We start from the raw sequence: 17500 nt of genomic DNA, 5'->3' as shown, positions 1-17500 counted from the left end.
ATGCACAGTATGTTGTGGGAAGGGATAAAATCAGTCAGCACAGCCAGTTCTCAGCTTTCTCCCAGAAAAACTGACTGACACAGGCTGACTGACTGAACGGTGATGTGAGGTGCAAGGAAATCTTTTGTTGGGCTGTGAGTACATGACTTGAAATGGTTTTATACTATGTTGATAACTTGGTTTTGTTGGGAACAATGTTTTGTGTCCGTGAACAGCCAGTTTAAGTTGATCTTGTGGCTGGTGGAAAGAAAAGGGGTTAATGTGTGGAGGGAAGTACTGGCCTGTATCTTTTGAGTCCCCCCCCCCCCCCCTTACAGATATCTTGTTCTGTATTTTTGATGTATTACTTTTGTTTTGTATATAGTAGGTGGTGTCGGTTAAATGTGAAATGAACAGATCTATAGGCTAACACACTGTCAGTGTGTGTTGAGGGTTTTTTCTTGTGTGTGTGTACATGGGGGTAACAGCAAGTGTTGTGGAACACATGTTGATTTGTTGGTAGTTGTGGTAACATGTGTAGGAGTTGTGCTATGTGTCAGTGGTTTACTTTGTTCAGACAAAGTGGGAAGGAACATTGTAATGTGATTAATGAGTTGGTAAACTATGAGAGCACTGAGGGTCAGTGCTATGTTGCATATTGCTGTTTACCAGAGATATGTTGGAAGTAATGATTTCCATACATGTACTTGTGTCAGTGGGACACTTTGTAAAGGCAAAGAGGAGATTTGTTTGGTAATGGTAACACACAGTTTAATTGAATGATGGGTAACATGTGTTGAACACAGGGTTGTATTGGTCAGTGATATGTTTTGTACACAGTATGGTATGTCACTGCTGGTGGCAGGTTAGCTTGATGAAGTTTGTATTACCTCACATAGATTTATGTGTGAGAGGGGTGCATACTGGTGGACACGTGATGAAAGGTGCTGAGAGGGTATAGGCCTTTCATGTCAGCGATTTCCAGGTATTTTGAGAGTTTCTGACCTAGGTTTTGGTTTTGTGTTTTGTGTTCCAGGTGTGCTGCTTGTAGGTGCTGCTTTAGGTGTAGGGTGAACTTTTCACTAAGTACTTGAAGTAGGCAGTGTATGCTGCCTTAGTGTATGTTGCTTTCGCTAAGTAGGGTGAACTGCTTAGTGTATGTACTGCTTACCTATGTTTACTGTAAAGTAAACACTCTGTAAAAACCACTCCATGTGGCCCTGCTATTAGTGTGAGGAGAGCAAGTGAGTGTGTGCATCATCAGTTGATCCTATATCCCCTGTCTACTCCCCTCTTTCTTGGAATAGAATCGAACCACCCTTTCAGTTGTTACAATATGTGTGTGTGTGTGTGTGTGTGTGTTTGCACCTTTTCTAATGGAATTGACAGCTGTCTTTTTAAGATAATGATTCTGAATCAAATTTCCATACTCCAGATGAGGTCTAACCAGTCCTTTACTAATTTAATAAATGTTTCTGTTTCCAAAGATCTTTTCATCAGTCCAGAAGTCTGGTTTGCTTTGTTGCTTGCTTTGTTTGTGAAAGTCAGAGGACAATGGAAGTCAAATACCTCGCCAACTTCCTTTTCTTTACATTTTCCTGCCAAAGCATCTTTAAGCTTCGCCTCATTCTTATGTTAGGATTTTGTTGTTGTTGTTTTTTTTAAATGAGGGTGCATAACTTTAATTGGACATTGGAATATATGTTGCAGGTTTCTGACCAGTTCTGTGAACTTCTTAGTTCATGGGCTGCAACTCCCACGTTCCACTGTATACATGTATATCAGTGTGCTTTTACTTGTATGACCGTTTTTACCCCGCTATGTAGGCAGCCATACTCCGTTTTTGGGGGGGTAGTTCTGTGAACAGTTTTGTTCTCTGAATTCTGCCTTTATTTTCAATGCAATAATGATTTCTGTTTTTAGGTATTTAAAGTGTAAGTGAAACGAGAACACTGAGGACCTGACCTATGTTGCAAGAACGATCTATCCAAGCAGCGCTATGTTCAGCTGTAACTCTTTAAATTTAGCATGCACTTAGCTAGGGAAAAAAAATCTCAACTCTTGACTAAAATTGACAGTACTTTGATCGCTCGGTCATGCCATCTGGCAGCCCTTCATTTATTCATTTATAGTCTGTTCATCTAAGCTATTCCCCAGGTAGGCAGACTGTTGTGCAAAAGCCTCTTGTGTTTATAAAGTGCTTAGAGCTTGGTCCCTGACCGAGGATAGGATCGTGTAAGCATCTAAATCATTCAATTATTTCATGTCAGCCAGGTGATGGTGTGTGAAGTGTTGGCCTAGGGGTAATGCGTCTGCTTAGGAAGCGAGAGAATCTGAGTGCACTGGTTCGAATCACACCGGCAGTCGCTAGTATTTTCTCCCCCTCCACTAGACTTTGAGTGGTGGTCTTGATGCTAGTCATTCGGATGAGACGATAAACAGAGGTCCTGTGTGCAGCAAGCAATTAGCTGGGGGAGCCCAGTCAGCAACAGTTTTGATGTTGTAGGGAAAGACATCTGCACACACACACACACACACACACACACACACACACACAGTCCAGCATAGTGGAGTCTTCCAAAACTCTGTAAAAGATCAAAGTTTGGTTGCATGAGCAATCTTAGCAGCAGTAAGTTTGCTAACTCCACTGACAGAGGAAATTTCTCAACACCAAGCAAACTTAGCTGTGCAAAGATCATTTACACTATGGAGGTTTGTTTTGTACAGGTATATAGTTGAAGACGAGGCCATAGTTCAAGGCAAATCAGCAGAGATTTCAGTAAAATGTGTGTTTTTCAGTTAAAAGTCGATTTCCATAGTGTGATTTTTAGATGATTGTACCTTGAAATCGCTTCCTTGCAGCTTGAGATGTTTCTTGCACCGATGTCTGGATTTTGTATAAAAAAAACAACAAAAAAGTGTACTTGCTTACGCATTACCCTCATGAATAAAGAATGTTACATACTATCCTCATTAATAAAGAGTTTGTTAACTATCGATAATGAGTTTGTTACCTACTACCCTCATTAATAGAGATTTGTCTCATCTTGATGGATCTGGTACAAGGTCCTTCACACTTCTTCCTCTCTGCATCTTGGGACATAGAGAGAGAGTGAGAGAGAAAGGGAGAGGGGGGGAGAGAGAGAGAGGTTTGGGGGGATGGTCTGATATTAATTAAAAAAAAGAAAAAAAAAGATGAAAAAAAAAGACCCTCGTGGTGGTGTGTAAACTTATTTCGAGAAGATTTCAAGACATACATTGTGTGATTCAATAGACGAGAGCAACACGACACATATGATCAGGTACAACTTAGTTACTAAATTATAAAGTTATACAAAAAATTTTCGTTGTTTTTTTGTTGTTTTTTTAATGCAATTCAACAGCAAACTGTTCGACTACTACCAGTCTTCTTCTTGATGTGACTTCATGAGCAAAATCAGTTTAAACATAGAAGGCTGGCAGTAATAATTCTGGGGTATTAAACAGTTCCCAAGGTCACTTGAATTTGGACAACAAAGTAAGAGAGAGAGAGGGGGAGATCACAGACATATATATACACAGAGGGATTAGCACTGACCTAGAGAGGTTCAGGTTCAGACAGAGTATTCACAGAGATCACAGCAAGACGGACACAGACAGATGAATACACATGGAGAGACAGTCAAGAGAGTGAATGGATAGAAACAAAATGTGGTCAGTTTGAAATATCGACACTCCACACACACACACACACACACACACACACACAAAGATATGAATTTTATTATACAACTCACAAAGCAAAACCAAACCAAAACAAAACTATTAATTCTATTACACAAATCACAAAATAAAACAAAACCAATATGAATTTTATTATACAAAATTAATCACAAACCAAAACCAAACCAAAACAAAACTATTATACACAAATCACAAAACAAAACAAAACCAATACGAATTTTATCATACAAATCAAAGCAAAACAAAACAACCATTTTGCTAACAGTGGATGAGTGTTGGGTTACTTCAAATTTTACTCTGTTCAATGAGACTAATCAACAAAAACTATAAGCAGCAATGACACAAAGCAGCATGGACTACGACAGACGAACCCAGGGTGTAGCTGTGTATGGGGGTCTTGGAGTGAGTGGCGTGGGAGTAATGCCACTGAAACAGTGCACAATATGGAGCAGCAAAAAACAAACAAACAAACAAACAAAAAAGACAGAAAAAAAGACACAAAGCAGCATTTCAGTCAGATGGTTTCATGTCAACTGTATCGCAGATCATAACTTTGAATTTTATTGCTTTGACATGAATAATGAACAACTGTAGTAGCGTGTTTTAACTGTATGGCAAATCTCAGCTTTGTATAGTTCTGCACTGACATGAATGGAAAGAACAAATGTAGCATTACATTATTGTGTTTTTCGAAGAAAAGATTAAATTTTCAAATATCAAAATCTTCCCTAGATATAGAATGTCCCTCTGTGTGTGTGTGTGTGTGTGTGTGTGTGTGTGTGTGCGTGCGTGCATGCGTGCGTGCGTGTGTGTGTGTGTGAGTGAGAGAGAGAGAGACTTTTGCTGATGTGTAGCATCTTCATACAGACCAAAAAGATTTTATCACCCTGCCCAGTTGGGTTCCTCAAACACTTGTGGTAGCTGAGAAAATGCCAAGGTTAGATTTGAACACACACACACAACTAAAAGAAAAAACACAAAGACTTCATACACAGACATTCTGTACACACTTGAATCACAATTACTGAAACTAACACTGCACTGTCTATGACAGGGTGTCAGAATGCTATAGCCACACCCCCTCCAACCTTTTTTTTTTTTTTTTTTTTCCTTTTCATGTTTCACCGGGTAATTTTGCTTCCACATTACAGGGGATTTTCAGACAATGATAAATAAGGATTGGCTGGACAGTCAGAATATGGAATGGCTTGACAGTCACGTGACTGGATCACTGGTGTTTTCTCCTGGAGCCACCCCCGAGGGTCATGATGAAATTTCTGGCAGCATGTGACGCTTTAACCCTTTGAGCCCTGACCACCGCTTTACCGGTGGTTGAGAAAAATTTACATAATGCCTAGCCACCGGTTGAGCGGTGCATAAACACTTGTGTCGTGTTTTGCCATTGGTTGACTTATATTGAAGAGCCAATCAGAAAAAACGTAATATTCTGACGTCAGTGGTCTTATTCTGCATCTGCTGCTGGTTGTGGGACAGCAGGGAAAGATCATCCGCAAAGTCCAGGTCATCCATTTGTTTCCACGGTGTCCACTGGACTCGGATTGTTTCTTCTCTGTTCTGTGAATGTTTTTAGAATACAATCAGTGACAAGTAGGAAGAAAAACATAAACAGGCAGTTTTACCTGACACCGGTCTTGACCTGAAACTGTCTGGCGAATGACTGTGGATGACTCTGCAACTCATTCGGCAAAGATATCTTCTTCCAGGAAAACAGAAATGTCACCAAAGCAGCAGAGGAGCACGGTTGAGACAAGGAAGAAATCTGGAAGAACCACAAAAGAAAACTGGAAGAGGTGAACGATAAAGAAGAGGATTGGTCTTGTTGCTTACTATGTCCTCAGCCATACAGTCGCACCAGTCTCCCTCACCAGCATATGCTGTAAGATGCAAGAACACATCCTCGCAAGCAACATCATGCGCCATCTGACCCAACATGAAATACTTGATAACTCACAACATGGGTTTAGAGCCAGAAGGAGTTGCGAAACTCAACTACTAACACTGTTCCAAGACATCGCCAAAAACCAGAACAGCAGACAGCAGACCGACATGGTAATTCTGGACTTCTCCAAAGCCTTTGACAAGGTCCCCCACAAACGCCTCCTTCGTAAGCTGGACCATTATGGTATACGAGGATGACGTTGGACTGGATCAAGGCCTTCCTTTCCGACCGCACCCAAATCGTCGTAGTTGACGGCGAAAAATCTGAGCCAGCACCTGTCATCAGCAGAGTCCTACAGGGGACAGTTCTAGGCCCCATCCTATTTCTGATTTACATCAACGATCTGCCTCAGAACATCAAGGCCAATATTAGATTGTTCGCTGATGACTGTATAGTCTACTCTACCACCAAGACAATCCAAGACTGTAAAATGCTCCAATGAGACCTCAACACACTGTCTGACTGGGAACAGCGTTGGGGAATGGAATTCCACCCAGAAAAATGTAATGTCCTTACCTGTACAACATCAAGGAACCCCATCAGCTACAACTACAAATTAAAAGGACACACCCTCGAGCATGTTGACAACGCAAAAGATCTTGGCGTCGACATAAGAAATGATCTAAACTGGAAAGAACATGTTACAAGAGTCACCAATAAAGCCAATAGCATGGTAGGCTTCCTAAAAAGGAATCTAAAAACATCCAATAAAACCACCAAAGCCAATGCCTACCAAACTCTTGTACGCCCGTACCTGGAGTATTGCTCATCAGTCTGGAGCCCGTACAAAGAAGGCTAAAAGAACAAGATTGAAATGGTGCAAAGAAGAGCAGCACGTTATGTACACAGTGACTACGGGTGGACCAGCAGCGTAACACACATGCTGCAAGAACTAGGATGGGAATCCCTCGAATCACGGTGGAACAGACAAAGGCTGACCCTGATGTATAAAATGGTCAATGGCATTGTAGACATCCCTCCAGACAAATTTCTCAAGAAAGGATCCAGCAAAACAAGATCAAATCATCGACACAAATTTGTCCATCTTAGCACCTCCTCTAACTCTTATAAATACAGTTTTTTTTCCCATCAACCATCCCCGTCTGGAACTCCCTGCCTGCAACAGCAGCAGAGGCTCCCTCCTTGGCAGCTTTCAAGAGGGAGCTGAACAAGATCACAGTTTAGTCCCCCCCCCCCCCTCCCTTTTTTTTTTCTTTTTTTCTTCTTTTTTTTTCCCCCTCTGGAGGGACGCTGTGAGTGACGGTGGGAGGGAATATGTATACATGTTCTTTCTCTGTGTCAGTGGGCATACTTCAGTGTCCCGTTCTGTCTCGGCCCGGCAGCTCTGGTTGTGAGTGCTTGTGCGTGCCATGAGTCAGTGCGAGCGTACATCAGTCAGTGCGCGAAAGTCACCGTGATGGCATCAAGTTCTTTCAGTGAGACGGGAAAAGGAGGAAAACTGAAGTGTGACACAAGCTAAGTGTCATCACGCATGTCGAACTGGTCGTTTCAAGTTCAGATAACACTCTAGTAGTGCCAGGTTACATTCCTTCCCTCTTCTCAGCGGTGCCGTCGTTGAATGTATCCGGTGTTGTTAGACTTGACTTTAGCCGGGTACACGAAGTGTTGGGTGTATATCACCTCAGGGCTTCTCAGGATCACTTGTCGACGTTGACTGGGTCATGAATTATTAGGTGGCACAGCTCTTAATTTATATAACTGTGTACGTGTATTATGAGTTCAGTTAAGCCGGTGACTGAAAAGGCCGTTACTGAGATGGTAGTTCGGGAACGGCCAGATCAATCATCATGAAAAGAAGGCACTGGGGAGGGGAAAGTACAACACACACACACACACACACACACACACACACACACACACACACACACACACACACACACACACAAGTGAACTCCGTATTCCTCAGGAATCTCAGTGTCCTTGGCCCAACTGTCATCTGCATCAACGACATCAACAAAAACATCAAATCCACTGTCCGACTATTTGCCAATGAAACCATATTCTATACCGGCAGATCAGGTCCAAAGCAGATGTCAATGTCCTCCACGAAGATTTAAACCAACTTGAGCCCATTCCTACCACCTACAGTCTGCATGATGAGAAAATACAGAAGGTGGAGAAAACCAAACACCTGTGTGTAGAGTTGACAAAAGACCTTCACTGGGGAGCACGTGCCCAAGCCACAACAGCAAAGGCAGACAAGACCAGCGCCTTCAAGTACAGTAACCTGAGATAGAGGAAGCCCCTACACCACCCAGACAACATGCTACAAGGGGCTTGTAAGGCCTATCCTGGAGTATGCTGCGCCAGTCTGGGACTCCCCACAACAGTATCTCACAACCAACCTGGAGTTGGTGCAACGCAGACCAGCTCTGAGAATTATGCAAGACTTCCGCCCCACCACCAGTGTAACTGAGCTTGTTTCCAGGCTGGAACATGATCCCTGAAACTGCACCACCCTGCAGCCAAGGCCACCATGATGTATAAATCATGGGTGGCTTGGTTGAGGCGGCACCCAGAGAAGGTACAGATAAGTAGTCCACTATGAGAAACTAAAGGTCCCCTACTCCCGCACTGACTCCCACAGGCACTCCTTCCCTTCAGCTATCTGCCCGTGGAACCAGATTCCTGACCACTTCACTGATCCCAGCCATTTCTCCTCAGGCTTTCAAGACCAGGACTGAGGTCTGGCTGCGAGCCTTAGGCTCAGTATAGCTACAGGACAGGTTTTTCAGGTTTTTGTTGTTGTTGTTGTTGTTATGGTTGTTTTGACAACACACACACACACACACACACACACACACACACACACACACGTATGCACACTGACACCGCACGTGACACACCACCCAGACTTGGACATCCACGTTCATGCGAGATATAACCAGGAACTGACCAACAAGAAATGCAGGACCTTTGACGAAAGTCAGGCCAACAGAATTTCACAGTCAGTATAGACTTCACATATACGCACTGAGGCACGTACATGCACGTGCATGTGCAGTAAGAAAGAAAGACAAGAGACTGAGAATCAAATCCATGCAAAGATTAAAAAATATATATATAACAAATCAAAATACAAAACCAAGATACAAAAACATAGAGATGCTATTACATACAGACACGGTAGCATTTATATCAACAAAGCAGATCTAGCTGTTACGAAATTCTAAATTCTAACTCTCCCACCATCCGTTCCCACCTCCGAGTCGGTCACGCCCGATCGACCTTACTTACACTGTGCATGAGTTCAGGTCAACGGGTCATGAAGGTCTGGCACCCACGGTGACACATGAAGACAGTCACGTGTGAATACGTTGCAACTGAATCATCCGGCACAAACACGTGTTGTTAGTTCAGGTAACTTTGCTGTTTTACACATTCAGGCATGGACACAACTGAACAACCCCAGTGTCTTTGCTCTAGGGCACAGTCAAGGAAGCGTCCAAACACATTTTTGTAACAGGTTGGAAAGGCCACTGTCCTTAAGTCAGGGCAGCTGGCATCAGTGGTTGGTGCTGGCTCATCAAGAGTGCAGATTGGAATTTTACTTCGCCTGGAACGTTCACAGTGTGTTTTAATAATTAAAAAAATAACAACAAAAAAACACAAAAAACAACCCACACAAACACTCACATAGAAGATGGCTGTTGGGGGTTAGGGGTCAGGGGTTGGGGGGGATATAAATGGTAAATGGCTAACAAGATATGCAGTACCTTTGACCAAAGTCAGGCTAACAGAATTTCACCATCAGTGAAGGCTTCACACAGACACAACAAGGCATGCACATGCACATGCAGTAAGAATTATCAGTGTTAGACAAGAGACTGACAAATCCATGCAAATTTTTTTCTCTCGGAATATAACAAACCAAATAGAAATACAAAAACATAGAGATGCTATTACATAAAAACACAGTAGCATTTGTATCAACAAAGCAGATCTAGCTGTTACGCAACTCCTACCCCGATCCATCCCCACCTCTGAGTCAGTCACGCCCGGTTGACCTTTCTTACACAGACGCTAGCCTTCAGTAAGCTGCTTGTGAGATACACTAGGAGGGTGTGTTAGTCTTTTTTCCACTTCGCCGGCACTGTGCATGAGTTCAGGTCAACGGGTCGTGAAGGTCTGGCGCCCACGGGGACACGTGAAGACAGTCACGTGTGAATACGTTGCAACTGAATCATCTGGCACAAACACGTGTCGCTCAGTTCAGCACCTTTGCTGTTTTACACATTCAGGCATGGACACAACTGAACAATCCCAGTGTCTTTGCTCCAGGGCACAATAATTAAGGAAGTGGCCAAATGCACTTCGTTGGAAAGGCCAGTGGCCAAATGTCAGGGCGGCAGGCATCAGTGGTTGGTGTTGGCTGATCAACAATGCAGGTGAAATATTACACCAGGAACGTCCACAGTGCGTTTTGTTCATCAAAAAAAAATTTTTTTTTAAACGTGGGCAGAAGATGGCTGTTGGGAGCTAGTGGGGGGAGAGGGAGTGGCATTGATGTGGGGAGGGGATTAGAAGGGGAGGGAAAGGAGAATGCAAGAGAACTCATAAGTGTTTTGTTGTCAGTAGAAGGCCTTCTTACCTATTACAATACAACACACGGCCTTGCACCATACCTGATTTGTGATAGGCCATTATACTACCCTCTTTCTCTGTTGTTGCTCTACATGCCAGAGGTAAGGTAAGGTAAAGACTACCCCGTCTCTAGTCTTTCTCTCTTCGTCTCTCCCCCTTTCTCACCCCGCCCTCTGTTGACTGATCCATATAATAGTATGCTACACCAAATCTGCTTATAAAGGGGGCTTTTGGTGGGAGCATACATACACACATTCATACATGCATGCATAGCCTACATACACATGCACACATACACTTTCATCACAATCATAATTAGAAGAATGTTATTATCTGGGCAAGCAAAATTAAGTGTGGCGAAGTACACACACACACACACACACACACACACACACATACACACACAAAATTAAATTTTGTTTGGGCTTCTTTCCTCCATGTTGCGCTAAAAAGATAGAATTTCAGCCACAACCAGTGAAAAGGCAAACGTTAAATGATCACGTGACATTAGATTTGTTTTCCTTCTTGCTGCTGGGCGATCATGGCCACCAACCTTCAACAGAAAATATGTAGCTGTTTCAGATACTGAAATACAATCATATTTGGTTCTTTAATATTCAACGTACATACCAAGGTGAGTGTTTATTGTTTGTTTGATTTTTATAGTATTATTCCTTCAGAATTTGGCCCTCACTTAAAATGTGAAACCTACTTTTGGTTTCCCAAGATTTACCCGGAAATACCACCCACCGAACGCTCGGCCGTGACGTCCTGATTTCGAGTGCTGTACTTTCATGATATGAATTTTACTGCAAAGTTGGGCAGTTCTGAATCGTGTGATTTGGTGGCCACAAATTCTTAGCCACAGCTGTTGTCTGTTAATTTTCTGTTGTGAAGTGTCTTGGGGCCCAGTCATAGACTTGACAACGTCACGTTACGTGCATGAGATTTGAGACACTTCCGATGGGTGGGGCCCCGACTGCAGATTAAACGTCTGCTTTGAACTAGAAATAAGCAAAGTCACCATAAACGCTGTGCCACTGAGGAAAATATGCTGGGTTAAATGCAAAGGCAGGAGTAAGCATTTATTTGGGAAGTGGAAAGGCATGGTGAAGGTGTTGCAGGGCAAGTCCGCACTATCCTGAACTGGAACACACTGCCTCAGGAAGTTGTCACAGCCGAGTGGCTGCATGGACTGTTTCAAGTCCAGACTGGCTTCCTGCCTGTGACTCAACAAAACAATCCCCACCCCCACCCCCACACATACATGCCGCACCTTCCTCCCTTCACCCCTCACCTCACCCCCAACCTTTCAGTTTCTTAAGCTGCCCCCACCCCACCTTTTCCCAGCAAGTCCTCCACTCCCACCCCCCTTTTTTCTGGTGAGTAAAGGCCAGGGATGTGCCGGTCGGATGTACTCTGGGAACCACTATGGTACCCAGACTGTCCTAGCTGGAGACGTGAACATGCCAGTAGAATGCACCCCACCTCCCCTCTCAACTAACAGCACATCCCTCAGCAGCCCAGTTAAATCACACCAAACAGCAACCTCTCACAAAATGACAGCGTCCATCAGCATACTGATGTTGGTCGTCACGTGGAAGAAGAAGTGCAAAGGCAGGGCGTAGACACTAATTTCTATATATACAGACTAATACTGTAGTGTCTATTGTCAGGGCTAAACAGAAAGTGGGCTGTGGCTCAACATATTTCCTTATTTGCTAAATGTATGTCAAGGTGTCAGCCTATCCATTTTAGTACATTAAATTGAACTGAATGAAAACATGATTTGTTGTATTTAAAAAAAAAAAAAATTTTAATGATGGTGAAACATTTCAGCGATTGTATTTCAAGTTATTCACCATTTTGATTGTTCTGACAAGACATTGCAAGTTCTCTTAATGGCGTGTGTTGTCAGATTTCATCAACTGTGTTAGAATTCTGTGGCCACCCACAAGACATGAATCAACCATTACCATTCTGAGAGAAATGGCTGGTTGTGGTGTTCTGCTGTCCACCCCTCCCCCCTCCTCACCCCCCCTCCCCTTCCCACCAAAAAGAGATTATTTTAGATAGTCTTATCATGTGCATTTAAGGAAGGCATGGCATGATAAGATCTTAACATGCTTCAGCTTACTAACTTATTTTTAATGATCATGACCTTATAGTCTGACTCAATATCCTTGCAAAAAGCAAACATGTTCAAAAGCACTATTTTCTGCATCATGAATGATATATATCGACTTTGAAAGGAAAAGGTTAATCAGAAAGTGGACATGTTGAGGATAATTTATTATTGAAGAAGTAGAAAGAAAGATAACTCACATCAGGTGATTCAGTCAACATATATGACAGAGGAGGCGAAGCAGCAGAGCAGGGGAAAGTACTTTATAAAATCAGCAAATATTGAATGATAACACAATAGAAATTCAGACTGATGTTTGAATAATAGATCTCATCAATGAAAAGTTATGTCAGGCTTGGTAAGGGGAAATGTGTGAGTGTGTGTGTGTGTGTGTGTGTGTGTGTGTGTGTGTGTGTGTGTGTGTGTGTGCTCATGTGTGTGTGTGCTTGTGTGTGTGTGTGTGCTTGTGTGTGTGTGTGTGTGTGTGTGTGTGTGTGTGTGTGTGTGTGTGTGTGTGTGTGTGTGTGTGAGTGTGTGTGTGTGAGTGTGTGTATGTGTGTGTGTGTGTGTGTGTGTGTGCGTGTGTGTGTGTGTGTGTGTGTGTGCTTGTGTGTGTGTGCGTGCTTGTGTGTGTGTGTGTGTGTGTGTGCTTGTGTGTGTGTGTGTGCTTGTGTGTGTGTGTGTGTGTGTGTGTGTGTGTGTGTGTGTGTGTTCACTTTTACCTCATCATTATGACAATAGTGAGGGTTATAAGGAAAGTTACATGCACCTGTCAAAGCATGACCAAAGTATCTTCACCAGTCAAAGCATGACCAAAGATGCTGACTGTTAGATTTCACCGTATTTTGTTACACTTTATTGCAGTTTGTTTCGATGTTATGCCAACATCAAAATTGTTCCGAGTTCACTTCCGACTACATAGTATGGTCGCATGCTTTCCTGTCATAACGTTACCCAGACGCTCTAGACCTATCAATCAAGAGGCCAGAGCAGTCATGACTGACCTTAGTCTCACATGATGATTCGATGCTCAGCTAATCTCGTGCGTGTTTACATTGAAACAGCATTGAGTGGACCAATCAGCTTAATTGTTTGCCTGAACAAGAGAGAACGTGGCTAAATTAAGTTGTGTCTGTCAGTGTCTGTGCGAGGTGGATTAAGCTATGGAGTGCAAGAAATGAACAAATGGCTTGAAACAGAGAAGTCAGCCATGAATTCCGATTACAAGAAACAAGACGAACGAAGACCAGGGAAGCAACACAGTGCCACAGATGCGTCATCGTTACAGAAGCAGTGGTGGGAACAAAAGTTTCACCAAATGTACATTGAAAAATATCTGTGCAGCATGCCCTCCATTTTGGCAAGTCCAAGTGTTCCTACCAAATTCAAAATGTTCCTACTAAATTTCCTGATTGTTCAGGAGGAGGCTGGACAGGGGTTGGCTTCTCTGCATGACTGGCATGAATGATCGTGGCAGCATTTCAAAACTGGATCTAACATCTGTTAAACCAGGAGAGGTTCTTATTGTACCAACCTTTGAAAGGTCATCAGTTCTTGTATTCAAAGAAGGTCATGGAATGGGAGCTGTGGTACTAAACAACCAAGCATGGAAGATTTACACTAAACTCCAAAAATACAAAACTAAATAAGATAGATACTGCATGGTAGAGTTGTACTTAGGCTCACAGAGAGTGATTGCACTTGATCTAATATGATGATGTGTGTTTTATGATTTGCAGGTTGTAGTCCCACTTCACAATGGCATCTGCAGATGCTGGGCCTCCAGAACCCTGTAACCAGCAGTGCAGTATCTGCAATGAACTTTTTAAAATCCCAAAAATTTTACCATGCGGCCATCTTCTTTGTCATAAATGTCTCCTGACCTTGATGAAAAAACAGCGCAAGGCTCGCTGTCCTCTGTGCCAGGATGTCATTGTGAAATCCAGTGACCAGCAGCCTGAAAGCTTGGAAGATGTGGTCAGCAGGTTTCCCACAGACCTTGCTATGGAGCTGGAAATTGAGGCAGACAGAGTCCTCAACAAACAGCACAACTGCTGCGTTTGTGAGGACGTGGCAGCAACATCCATGTGCCTAACGTGCAATGACATGCTTTGCCAGCCTTGTAAAAAGGTTCACGGGAAGCTATCCTCCACAAAACACCATACAGTGGAGGACCTTTCCAAACTGACGGCAGAGAAACTGGCAGCGAATCAGTCTTCCCCGTGCTCATCCCATCCTGAAGAGACTGCCAGACTCTTCTGCTCAACACACAAAGAATGCATATGTTTTCTGTGTGCCACCTCCAAGCACAGAAACTGCTCAGAAGTGAAGGAGCAGGGGGAGAAAACAGAGGAGTCCAAAGCCTTGCTCAAACAACTGACAACCAGACTGACTGAAGGGGAGGCTGACCTCAACAAAGCCATTGAGGACCTGGATCAGCACCTGCATGACACAGAGAAGTATGCAGAGGCTGCCATTTCAGAGATACAGGAAATGAATGACGAGCTTGTTGCCATGGTCAATGAGAACTGTAGTCGTCTGAAAGAACAGGTGGTAAACACTCGCTCTGATGTGCGGGAGGCGGTGAAGGAGGGGAGGAACACTTTACTGCAAAGACAGACCAAGCTGACAACTCACAGACATGTGACAGAGCGAGTGGAAGGGACGAGGAATCACCAGGTGGTCACTGCTATGTCACAGACGATGGAGAAACATGTGGATAACCTTGACTTCCGCACAACCTTGCCAGATGATGCAAAGGCTGTCTCTACTTTCAAGTTTGTCAAGAATTCAGAAGCTGTGGCCCAGATCAAGCAAGAGCTAGCAAAACTGGGTGATGTCAAGGTTATGACAGCCAGAATCAAAGCTAACAAGGTATTTATTTTTATTTTGAGCAGTTAGGAGTATGTATCATTCTTGTAACTGCCACAATCAACATAATTAGTATTCCTTATTAACATATATGTTTTGTTTCTTCTTTGGCTTTTTTTTTTTTTTTTTTTTTTTGTCTGTGAAAGAAAAGGGGGGCATTTTTTAAAAACAAGAATAGTGTATTATCACTTGTGTAGAGGAACCACCAGCAAACTTCAGTGTGAGAAGTGTTAAATGTGTCAAACACCTTCATTAATTATTGTTTTTGAGGAGAATTTTCAAGCTGTCCACATCTTTATTTGGCACTGTTTACCATTGTTTAATTACCTGACATAAATTTTAGCAAAACAAAAACAAGACGACTATGGAAAACAAAATCCATTCATTCAAGCTTCATATAATGTTTTTATTTGTTCGAAGTTAAGCAAACATATCTCAATTAATCGAGATTAACAAAGGTTTGATGCGGGGATGGGGTGGCCTTTATGAAGAAAAAAACCCCTATGATTAAATGTACTGGAAACCAAAAGGAACAGATGATTATGAGGATGCATGAATGGGAGAAAAATGCATCAGGACAGGAATATTGTATGAAAGAGTTTGCGTTGTGGAAGGCAAACAATGCATAAACCAGCCAGTTCACCCAGTTTGGCTCCACAACTGATTGATTATTGTCATTAGGGGACATAGTAGGTGATGTCTTGCCCGTGATGAATCAGGACAGGCGCTATTGAACACCACTGGAGTGACTTGGAAGCAGTGCAGGGTCTCCGCTGGTGGGTGCTTTGGGTGAGTCCTGTCAAGGTCTTCAGTGTTGGCAGATTCATGGGGGATTGTCACGGAGGGATGGTGATGGCGAGGGGAACGCTTACTCAGTCTGGCTTTGTGACTAAGTCATTATTGTCGTCAGTAGGAGGGTTATTAGGTGGTGTCCTAAGTGCATTAAATCAGAACAGGCACAACTGAACACCACCAAAATAACTCAGCAGCAGTGCAGGGTCTCCTCTGGTGTTTGGCCTCCTTATGACCTAACATTGATGGTTCCCTGTGGACTGTCAATGCTGGGACTTTGACAGACGAACTCCGTTGTGGCTGTTTATAGGGGACTTGGAGTGAGCAGCTTGGGAGTAATGTAGTAATGTAACTGAAATGCTACAGGAGATGGAGCTGAAAAAGAAATGTTCAGTTTTGTGATTGTTAATCTTGAAGGATGAATATGACTTGAGTTGTTTTAAGTGTAATTTAAGGGTGAGTGAATTTATGGACATTATTTTTGATTATGTTATGTAGGTTTGGGATGTTGTGCAGTTTTTGTATTGTGGTTGATATTCGGGTCAGGCCTGATATGGAAATAACCTTGTTGTACAGCTACACACATCTGATTTGTAATTGTTTAATTGTTTGCAGAACAATGGAAGGGAGAATAACATTTCAGGTTTGACATTTTGTGTGTGTTGCTGAACTCACTTTTTATTGTGTGGTGAAATGTGCTTGTCTGTGTTGCAGGTGGACTTTGTTTTCCACGACAACCATGGAACCGCTGTAACGTTAAGCAACAACAACCGCACAGCATCCAAATCAAATGATATACGCAACGGTATCGTGCTGTCACGTGACCCATTGGACATTAATGTGTTGTATGAGGTAGGTTCTGTTTTTTTTCCCTTTTATTTTATGATTGCGAAGGTTAATCATCTTCTCAGACATTTCTGAATGTTCCCCAGGTTATTGCTTAATTTGCTGTGATGAGCATCAGTCTTGAGTCATGACCAGTGAGGGAAACCCCATGATGCAACAAGAAAAACAAACAGTGCCCAGTAAGGTGGAGGTGGAAAGTCTGTCACCCTTCAGACTATGGACTGTTGTCATCTCTGGCAGACTGAGTACCATGAGAAAAAGTTGCGGCTTATAGACCAAACTTTACGGTAATATGTTCTTCTCACCAAGTCTGCTGTGGTCTGGGACATCTCTTGTCAAGGGGGAGCAGTGTAGGGTGGAGAATAGCTGGGTGGATGGGGTGCGGTTGGTGGAGGGAGTTGGTGGAGGAGATCATACTCTGAGTACACGGGTGTCCAAAACGATGACAATCCCAACCCCTTCCCCCCTTCCCAAGCTAAAACTTCCTCACCAGTTTGCAAGGAAACCATCTGCTGCTGCCACAAGCAAGAACTGCCTCCGCCTTTCTTGGTTATGGGTGATTTCAGTGGCCATACTACCTCGCCTTTCTTGGTTATGGG

General features: G+C 43.1%; 2 protein-coding genes across 4 annotated transcripts in view; both read left to right on the top strand.

Moving 5' to 3' along the window:
• Positions 1-302, top strand: part of LOC143286986 (uncharacterized) — a 26497-nt gene extending 26195 nt beyond the window's left edge. For both annotated transcript variants that reach the window (XM_076594976.1, XM_076594975.1), the window contains exon 6: positions 1-302. This exon is cut by the window's left edge and continues 2374 nt beyond it. The gene's annotated coding sequence lies outside the window, so the exon portion shown is untranslated.
• Positions 1-17500, top strand: part of LOC143286987 (uncharacterized) — an 87676-nt gene that overhangs the window by 59437 nt on the left and 10739 nt on the right. The window contains exons 1-3 of one of the 2 annotated variants that reach the window (XM_076594979.1): positions 10769-10901; positions 14132-15266; positions 16770-16907. The exons of the other annotated variant lie outside the window; for it this stretch is intronic. Of the exons in view, the coding sequence (XP_076451094.1) occupies positions 14151-15266; positions 16770-16907 (1254 nt within the window). The 5' untranslated portion in view covers positions 10769-10901; positions 14132-14150. Of the gene's footprint in view, positions 1-10768; positions 10902-14131; positions 15267-16769; positions 16908-17500 lie in introns of those variants that run through there. 2 annotated transcript variants of the gene reach the window in all.

The sequence above is a fragment of the Babylonia areolata genome, chromosome 10, assembly GCF_041734735.1.
Source record: "Babylonia areolata isolate BAREFJ2019XMU chromosome 10, ASM4173473v1, whole genome shotgun sequence".
NCBI lineage: Eukaryota > Metazoa > Mollusca > Gastropoda > Neogastropoda > Buccinidae > Babylonia > Babylonia areolata.
This window is presented reverse-complemented; position numbering and strand designations above follow the sequence as displayed.